Source organism: Polistes dominula, unplaced genomic scaffold (genome assembly GCF_049000335.1).
Source record: "Polistes dominula isolate Pdom_NZ unplaced genomic scaffold, Pdom_raw_medaka contig_21, whole genome shotgun sequence".
NCBI lineage: Eukaryota > Metazoa > Arthropoda > Insecta > Hymenoptera > Vespidae > Polistes > Polistes dominula.
In genome coordinates this window covers 1,378,490-1,388,946 of record NW_028301061.1, presented here as the reverse complement: position 1 = coordinate 1,388,946, position 10,457 = coordinate 1,378,490, and the positions used below count along the sequence as shown (strand labels likewise).

At 26.8% G+C, this 10,457-nt stretch overlaps 1 protein-coding gene across 1 annotated transcript; it reads right to left on the bottom strand.

Moving 5' to 3' along the window:
- Window positions 1-689: 689 nt before the first annotated feature.
- Ars2 (arsenic resistance protein 2) lies at window positions 690-9,549 on the bottom strand. The gene is made up of 16 exons (XM_089175943.1): window positions 9,503-9,549; window positions 8,864-9,013; window positions 7,995-8,294; window positions 7,572-7,766; window positions 5,733-5,799; window positions 5,372-5,632; window positions 5,095-5,281; window positions 4,695-4,832; window positions 4,334-4,608; window positions 4,119-4,259; window positions 3,774-4,037; window positions 3,530-3,700; window positions 3,181-3,443; window positions 2,761-3,036; window positions 2,563-2,685; window positions 690-962 (listed from the first exon to the last, which is right to left on the bottom strand). Exons 2-16 carry the CDS (start codon window positions 8,983-8,985, stop codon window positions 884-886), a joined length of 2,862 nt encoding a protein of 953 aa, XP_089032069.1. The 5' UTR covers window positions 8,986-9,013; window positions 9,503-9,549; the 3' UTR covers window positions 690-883.
- Window positions 9,550-10,457: the final 908 nt, after the last annotated feature.

Below are 10,457 nucleotides of genomic sequence, written 5' to 3'. Positions count from 1 at the left end.
AAAAAAAAAAAAAGAAAACGTCTCGTATAAAAATAGTACAGCAAATTTTATGAACGGATAATGAATATTATTATAAAATAAACAATTATTATATTATTATTATAATAATATTTTTGAGTTTATTTTTAAATTAAATTTTCTTTTTTTTTTTTTATTATTATTTTATATATATATTTTTTTTTTATTTTTTTACAGTAGTTATTACTTAAATCATATTTGTCATATTATTACATACACACAATTGGTCGCCATTTTGTATTTGTATTTATTAGCCCTCCCCCCCCAAAAAAAAGAAAAATTAAAATAACAATTTCATATACCCAATTTTGTTTTTTTAATAATTATAATTTTTTAAAGATACATATATATATATATTTATATAATAATAATAATAATAATAATTATAATAATAATTTCACTTTTATATATTTAATACGAATATATATAATATATTATATATTATATTATATATATAATATATTATATATATTATATATATAATATATTATATATATTATATAATTAATTATTAATCTAAATATTTGTCAAAAAAATGTGACAAACATTTGAAAAAAAAAATTAATTATCGTGTGATTAGATTATCTATTTCAATAGAAGCTTTTTATCGTCATTATTATTTATTTAATTATTTTTATTATTTTTTTTCTTCTTTTTTAGTAGTTTGTCTATTTTTTTTCTTTTCTTTCTGTTTATTAATTTAATTATTATTATGCTACTTCCTGTTGATAATAATATTTGTGTGTGTGAGAGAGAGAGAGAGAGAGAATATGCACGACGTTTCTTTTTTGTTGTTGTTGTTTTCTTTTAGGATGTTGGTCGTAGTTCCCATTGATGAGAGAAAAAAAAAAGTTTAAAAATATTTTTATAAAAACTCGTCTGGTTCACGTGGTGCGTCAAGGTCACGATAATGTATGACAGGTCGGAAATCTCCACCACCGCCACTGTAATAGTGATTATCATTAGTTCATCATATATTTATACATCAATGATATATATATATATATATATACACATATAGAGGTATTTTTTCTAGTTACTAGAAAAATAACTAGAAATGGGTTTTAAAATAAAAAAGATAAAAAAGAAGTCACAAACAATTAGAAAAAAACAGAAAAAAGGTTCATATATTTATACATCAATTATTTACACACACACACACACAGAGGTATTTATTTAGTTACTAGAAAAATAACTAGAAATGGGTTTTTAAAATAAAAAAGATACAAAAAAAAAAGTCACAAACAATTAGAAAAAAAAACACAAAGAAGGTTTTTTATTAACTTGTTTACACACAATTTGTAAATTACAGCATCGATTGATCCTTTCATTGATTTATATTCAATGAATTTAAATCATACAAACAAGAAAATACTATACTAATATACAAGTATGTAGATGTTCCATTTTGTTTTTTTGTTTTTTTGGGTATACGTTTGGATCTCGATGCTTGTAAATTTTTTTTGGTTATATTTAAATTAAATGAAATACATGTATAAATTATGTGTCAATATTATGACAGTGTAGTTCAATTGAGAGATTGAAAATACGAATTTTGGAATTTATTTTGATATGTAACACCTGTCACAATTATTAGCACACATTTATATATATATATGTCAGATTTAGTAACACGTGTACAGAACAGATAGGAGGTGATAGTAGTGAATGAATTTGTGTTTGTTTGTTTGTTTTTTTTTTTTATAAATATATTATATTTAATATTATAATAAATTTATAAAATATATATATTAGGTAGACTGGAAAGTAATGTCACTTTCTAACCTCAAATTCAAACAAATAAAGTTTTAAAATAAATTCTTATTATTAATCAATAATAAAATAATTATATATCGTTATCAATTATGTAAATATGTAATACTGATAAAAATCAAACCGGTTTTTTGATTGAAATATAAAATATGACTTGCGTAGTAACATTACTTTCCGGTCCTCCTCTAATATATATAACATAAATTATATTAAATATAATATTACATAATGTTAAAACAAAAGTAATCTATTGGCTCGGATAACTAGATATTTTGTTTTTTCTATTTGAAAAAAAAAAAAAAAACAGAAAAATTAAAATAATGGAATAAAAAACATTCAAAAGATATTGCTCATCAGTTCCAAGTCACTATAATTAATAATAGGTCTTGACGTCGATACGGTTTCTTCCTCATCATAATCCCTGTAAACATTGTTTTGTCTTTGTTTAAAAAAAAAAAAAAAAAAAAATGAAAAAAAAACAAAAAAACCAAATCTAATCTAAGATAACTTTAATCTAAATGATTATCTTGAATTTATATGACACATATTTTATGTGTATAATAAAATGTGTTTAAATAGTGTTTTTGTGTATTCATGTATTAAGATGTGTTAACACAACAAAATAATACATTTGATAAATAAGTTATGTTATAAATATGTTTTAAAGGTTATGTTTGAAATTAGTAACACGAAAATTGAAACCAAATAGTAATCATGCAAAGATATTGAAAGTGAAAAGAAAATTATCTAAGATAAAATAAATTATCTTACCGTCCTCTGTTAAAACCACCACGACCAGGACGAGGTGCACCAAATCCTCCGCCAAATCCACCACCATAACTGGATCCATAACCTCCTCTTCCTCCTCCATAACCAGCACCATAACTTCCAAATCTGAAGATGAATAATTAAACAATTTGTTAATAAATTATAGTGTTAATAGAATGAAGGTTACATTATAATACTTACGTGCTACAACCATATGGGTTAAATCCTTCACGTGGTCCTTCTCTAGGTGTTGCTTTATTACCAGGATGTTCCGGAAGTTGTGGTCGTTTAGGATCTTTCAAATAATTATTAAAATATTCAGCCTCAGTCATAACCTCGTTAACTTTCTCTGCATGTTTGTTGAATATGTGTTTGCGAATAAAATCAGGACCTTTAAATTTCTTCCCACTTAAAGGACACAACCATTTGTCTTTTGCCAATTCTTGCGTGTTAGCTTGAACAAACTTTTCTACCTCACTGTACATTGTTTAATTAAGAAAATTATTGATATAGTTAAATATTATTAATTAATTCATTACGAGAGTCGTGTGCAATGTTAGACACACACAACACACACACATATACATAGTTTTCATTTAAAAAAACAAAAAAAAAGGATACGCATCAGCATTTTTAGCACCGAGCTTATCAAATTCTTCTGTTGACAGGGAAGCAGCAGGTTGTAGAAAAGCAGACATTTTACTTTCAAAATTGCGACAATATTCTTGTAATTCCGTACTAGTAATTTTAGCAGTAGGTGGAGAACCCCTAACGTGCATTATTCCACACCTGTTAGGCATTTCATCTTCATTTGGATATTCACAATGATTGTAGTAATCAACTGAATGTACTACACGTAAATACAATATTAATCTATCCAATACCTAAAAAATAAACAAATTAATAACTTCATCAAATCAACCCAATCAAATTGAATAATAATTCATTTTTAAAATAGTTTCAAGATTACTTTAATCAAAGATGGATCTCTTTCTATTGGACCATCACCGTCTCCTCCCAATTGACCTTCTTCTTGATCACCTGACATGCCTAACAATTCTTCTTCTTCTGCAGATGCTTCTTCTATCAAATAATCTGTTATATTTTTCAATACTGGATTTTTCGATGACAATCCAAAAGCCTAAAAAAAAAAAACAAAAACCATAGTTGAACTTTATTTAGTTTTAGGTTAAAAGAAAATAGAATTAACTTACAGCTTGTTCAACTTCACTCTGTGACGTGGTGGTGGTTGTTGTTGTCGTAGTATTTTCTTTATTATCGTCATTTTGTTTGTTAGAATTGTCTTCTTTCTTATCATCTTTCCACAATCCAACTCGATTGTCTAAATTATGAACAATTTTAGCGCTAAGTTTAATATCGTGTCGGACTATTTGTTTATGGGATGTTAATCCATTAACAGTACGAATACGACGTGACAAATCTCTGTTGACAATTGCACCTAATTCACAATCTCTCAACTATTGAAAAATAAATAAATAAATAATTAATTAATTAATGTAATAAATGATATAAGAAGATAAATAATATTTTATACTAACTCGTATATTGTTCAAACTCCAACAAATTTCTTTAATATTAACTTGTCTTTCAAATGAAACCCAACCACGTCGAAACCATCTTCTCTCTGGTTGTGGATCAGCTATTGCAACTCGTAGAAAACCAGGAAAACGTTTACACATCTAAAATATCACAATTACAATTTTGTAATTTGTATTTCATTAAAATTGATTTGTAATTAAAAATAATAATTTACCGCTTCAACTTCAGCTTTTGTAATAGTCGGTGCTAAGTTTCTTAAAAATATGCTACTCGTTTTATGAAGAGCTCTTGGTTCCTTTTCTTTATCTTCACTTGCTAGATCAATAACCGTTTCCGGTTCAATCGTAGGCTTTTTAACTTCCGTTGAATCTACTTGGTCCAATTTTGTTTCTTCCTTTTCTTCTTTTACAGCTATATCTTCATTATTGTCATTTTCATTCTCATTGTCGTTATCATTGTCATTAGTTTCTTCCATCTTTTCATTTGCAGCTGAATATAATAATTATTTATTATATAAATGATAATATATGATATTAATATTAAAATTTAATTAAATAATTATAAATAATATTTACATGTTTTATCAGCTTTAAGAGTATTCAGTTTATTGGTCCCACTTTCAGATGAACTACTGCTACTACTGCTACTGCTACTACTGTTGCTATTGGTTCGTTTTCTTTTTCTTGTATTAGTAGTCTCTTCTAATTTATCATCTGTAATAAAAATGTCTATATATATATAAATTACGTGTCACGTTGTTTGTCTGCAATGGACTCCTAAACTACTGAACCGATTTTAATCAAATTTTACACACTGTGTGCAGTTTCATTCAACTTGAAAGATAGGATAGTTTATATCTTAATTTATAATATATAAGGTATAGGTATAAGGTAATTCGTTGACTTAAAGACGTGTGTACCGGACTGATTGTGAGTTACAGGGGCACCTCTAGTTATATAATAATAATGAACATACTCGTTTCTTCAGATTTAGAATTTTCTTCTTTAATTTTAGTCTCATCCGAAACTTCGTCCATCTTTTCTGGTTCGTTAACAGCATTGTCATTGTCTTCAGCATCTTTAACTTCCATGTCAACATTCTCTCCATTTTTATTACTCGATTTTTCCTCTGCCACCGACTCCTCGTTTTTAACATTTTCACTAAAAATAAAAACAATGTTACAATGTAAAAAAAGAAAATTCATAAAATCATTTGATATTAATTTCATAAATAAAAAATAATAATTAATACCTTTTTCAGATTGTTGCTTTTGTTGTTGTTCGCTTGTAGATTTAATTTTAGTATCAATTTTATCTTTCATTCCAGTATCCTTAGGAATCATGATGTTCGATGGTTTGACATCTAAAATTTGTAAATCTTCTTCCGTACCACCTTCCAATTTAATTACAACTGCATCTAAAAGTCGTAACAGTGGATCTGATTGTTCAGCATCTACGGAAACATTATCTACTTCTCCATTTTCAAGCATATCTATAAATACTTCAACACGTTTCTAAAAAAAAAAAAAAAAGACAATTATTTGTATATTAAATGAAAAAATAATTAAACAATTTGTGTATGTAAAATTGTTACATTGGTATATTTATTAATACCTTAAGGGCTGCAAGTTGTTCCTCTTTTCTCTTCAATGATTCTTCCGGATGATATTTTATTTTGAACCTATCGAATAAACAAATGAAATTATCATTTTAATATATTATCTTATATCGAATATATCATTATTTTTATTTATATATTTTGATATATAGATTTTCATTGTTTATAATATTATTGTTGAAGTTTCAAGGTATTTTAGTATTAACATGTAGATATGTTTTTTTTTTTTCAACAAGTTGTCTCTAACAACTTAGATTCATTGAATATCTTCTAACAGACATACACGATAGCTTTAATAATTTGATTATATATTACTATCATGTTGATAAATAATAATAATATAATATGAGTTAATTTGATCAAAATAATATATATATATATATATGTAAATTTACGTAGAGTATGCCCAAAATAAAATAGCATTTATATATCATTAACATTGTTTCAAATCAGAAACATTGTTTCCAATTGAAAAATTTGATAATAAAGAATAAACAAAATAACTCGAAAGATGTCAAACATATGAAAATAAAAGAAAAAAAAAAGAAAAAATAAATAAAAAAAGAAAGAAATTAGATAATTTTGTCAAAGTATTAATGTAAAAATAGTTCAAACCATTTTTTCTATTATTCGTTTCCAGTCTTGGAATCTAAAATAATTCATTATCATTTGAATAAAAACTAAAATGTATGACATATTGGAATGAGAGTTTATAAATACAACAAATATGATTTTTTGCATTACAAAGAATAATTTTGGTTTGTTTTTTTTTTTTTTTGATTGGTTTGGTTTGGTTTGGTTTTCAGTTACAGAATAAAGCCTCACCTGTAGTGTCATATTTTTACTTGCATTCAGTATTCTCGTTGACACAGTGGCTATTTTTCATATGATAGAGAAGAAGAGCATAGATTGTATAATTGTAATAAATGAATAAAAGCGGGTTTAGAACGCGGCCTATTGTGAGCAATATTTTGTAGGGCTTTGCGCGCCCAGCTCACATCAAATATTTATTTTATCCAACTACCTAATCATCATAATAACAACAACAACAACACCTCGAGATTCTTCTTCGATGCGCGTTACGCGAAATGGATAAAAATGTTCGTACGAATAAAATAAACGGGCGAGATGACCTGTGCCCAAGGTATAAGGCGGATGGCGGCTGTGTATGCTGTAGGGATAGACAAAGTTGGTAATATTGTTTGAAAATTATCTATCACGTTACATCTGCAAATTATACATTATCATTCTAAAAAGTAACTCCTTTACAAAGATACCTTCCTTTTTTCTTTTTTTTATTCTGTCCATTTGATATTATTTCTTTAGATATATATATATATATATACAAGATATCTGAGATTGTTTCAATTAAATGGTATCAACGTATTGCATGGCTTTTTGTTTTTGTAATTATTATACACACATATAATATGTTGAGACCGTGTTTGACTGGAACAATCATATCAGACACCTTATATATAATATCGTTTCAAATTTTTCTAATAAATAAAATGATTTAAATAGTCAAATCAAAATCCTACTTAAATTCCTGTATATACAATTATCTTTTTTTTTTTTTTTTTAATCATAATGATATATTCTATTTTGTAATATATATGTTACAGCCTTACTTTTGGCTGAATTTGATCATTATTATATATTTTTTTCTATCACGCATATACAATCACATTTTAATACAGACCTTTTATTATGATAATTCAATTTTACTAACTAAGAAATCAATAATCTTTATAATACAAATGATATTTTTTCTATTTTTTTTTTTGTAATAACGAATAATGTAATATATTGTAGAATAATAAATATCAACGTACCATTCTTCATCTTTGTGCGCTACAAAGAATTCATTGAGCTGCTGCCTTCGGAATTCCAGTTTGTACTCATTATAGCGTTTAATAGCCTCTTCGTCAGTAATAGTGTCTTCTTGTGTTCCAAGAAATGATTTGAATGACATCATATGTGGTTGAGTTTCAACATTTGAATTGCTGAAATTTCCAGCCACTTCACGACTACAACAACAACAACAACAAAAAAAAAACATTGAACATTCATTCATTTTCACTAATCTTTATGATTTTACCTTAATTTAGCTAAAAGTCTAGGAGTTAAACGACTTCGTTTTCGCATTATTATTACTATTATAATTATAATTATAATTATTTCAATGGAAATATCACATTAATTATTATACATTCAATGTAATGTAAATATGTTTATGCTAAGAAAAATAAACGAACCCGCCAGTGTTACTATGGTTCCCATAGTGATGGTTACCATGGTGAGCAGGTGCATAATGATCTGGACCCCATGCACTTCCACCGCCGCTAGCACTTCCACCACCTCCATAATAATCGTGAGCATATCTCGGTCTATCATCCCAATCAGCTCGCATTCTTTTTATAGGTGGTGTCATATCTTGAGAACGTGGTGGACTGTATCGATCACGTCCACCACCTCCACTACCACCACCACCTCCACCACCACCACCACGGTATTCACGGTAATCAGGTCTTTGTCTAGGACGACTTGACCATTCCCTATAATAATCAACATTTTAAAATTCATTTAATACAATGTTTATCAATGCATTCAACAAAATTGTATTCAATGTTATCAAAGGAAGTAATTAATGCAGTGTTACATAAATTATATGATTTCATTTGATTTAGAAAGTTCTCACCTTAGATTAAAACGAAAGGTAGCAACATTAGGAACAGGAATATGCAAATAAGGAATAAAGGACTTCTGCATCGGTAATTATAAAATATAAAGGAGTAATTATATTGTTTGATATCGCTAAGACTCAAATTCTATCTTATTTATTACCTTCAACTTGAAATTATTTTTCCTGAAAATGATTAATGCGATATCCATGTTATGTTATATGAACAACAAAAATAGGAACTTTTTTTTCTAGTTTCTTTTTGTTTTGTTTAATATTTATTAACCATTCGAGCCCTAGGAGGAATTGAGAATAAATTGTGTATTGCATTTCAATAATGTTGAACTTTATACAACAAGAAATCTTAGAATAATGCTTTTGATTCAAATGGTTAAAATGTGTTAAGCATTTTATATTTTAATAAGAAGATCATTTTTTTAATACCTATCAACCCAATCATCTCTTCTTCGGTCATCCCTACGCCCTTCACGAGAATATGATTCAGTTCTTTCACCTCTGAACTTATCACGCCTTTTTCTGTCATATTCATCGTCTGAGTCTCCCATCTTTTATTTTAGTATCTTGAAACACGTGCTATAAAATATAAAAATTGTTTTAATTAATAAAATACAAATATATCCCATTGAAAATAATAATTCTAACAAATGTTACATACTATGATAGAATTTCTCAGAATGAAAGAAGATTTAAGTGAGGTTATGTTGCAACCAACGAGTTGAACAATCAAAGTGTTTGAATAAATGAAAGATAAATTTAATAGAAATAGAAATACTTTAGGTTTTCTTATTTATAGTTTTGATAAAATAAATGCAAGTAAAGGGTTAAAGTAAAATTAAAAACACAAAATACGTTTCTTTTGATAAGAAATCATAAATCACAGAAGTACCTTTCCTTATTAATAACAACAATATTAAAGTTTAATTTGAAGATATTTTATATGCAATTTATGTAAAATATTAATAATATTATTTGAACAGTGTTGTATAGTTTAATGGATAAAACAATATGTTTGCAATTAATGTTTTAATGTTTTAAAATATAAAAAATAACTTGAACACTCACCTACTTCGGGTAAACGATTAAGTAAAATACAACATGGAGGATTGGAAAATTCTATAAAACGCCCTTTACAGGAAGCGTGGAGAATTACAAATAATTTTATTTCTCAATCGATATTTTTGGACTCGGTCGGTAACAGCGTAAAATATAACCGCGCGATTCAAATGCATTGAATTACTTTAAGAAAATTTGATCAATTTTTATGCATACGATTATTGTAACATTAACAATATAAATTTGTTTATAGAATAGAAAATATTAATAATATATTATAACAAATGTAATAATGGTTTATTTTGTTTCATACATGAATTGTTTTTCAAAGCATTTTTTCTATAATCAAAATGTTTGTATATTATTTGAAAAAAAATGAAGTAGATCGTAAATTAATTAATTATAATTTAATTTTGAAATAATTCGAGTTTAGTGTTGAATAATATAAGAATAGACACACAGAAACTCCGTTGTTTGATGCGAGTACAATGCATCATTATCGACGTTCGATATCAATGCGATATTACCGGAACAGTAATCATAGATAAAATCTCATTTTAATTACCTTAATTAATAATAAATAACCTCTGTTGCATTAAACATGTAATTTGGGAAATAATATAAGTAAGGTTAGATTAACATCGTATTAGCTGATCTATTAATTAAATAGACAAATATCGATGTAAGAGAAATATTAATATTAAATAAAACATGTCAGTTAAGTAATTTATCATAAGATAAAATCAAACATAATCGAAATAACGATAATCTAAACGATAGGATAATAAGACGGTGATGATCGATAAAAAGATTCGAAATTCCGCGCCTCGTTGAATAGGAGACAGTGGGCGGAGCATATTCCCACTAGACGATATCCCCACTCTTATTGGTAGATCACGCCGCGAGGGAAATAGTGGGGAGATGTTTGGTATCGCATTTGTTTAGTTGCTCGCTGACAGCGGTC

Bases quoted from the DNA above. Each gene is read 5' to 3' on its own strand.
- Ars2 (XM_089175943.1), bottom strand. From the start codon at position 8,985: ATGGGAGACTCAGACGATGAATATGACAGAAAAAGGCGTGATAAGTTC. The intron at 5,633-5,732 runs GTATTAATAAAT...TTTTTTTTTTAG, and splicing joins AACAACTTGCAGCCCTTAAG to AAACGTGTTGAAGTATTTAT. The intron at 3,444-3,529 runs GTAATCTTGAAA...TTTATTTTTTAG, and splicing joins GAGATCCATCTTTGATTAAA to GTATTGGATAGATTAATATT.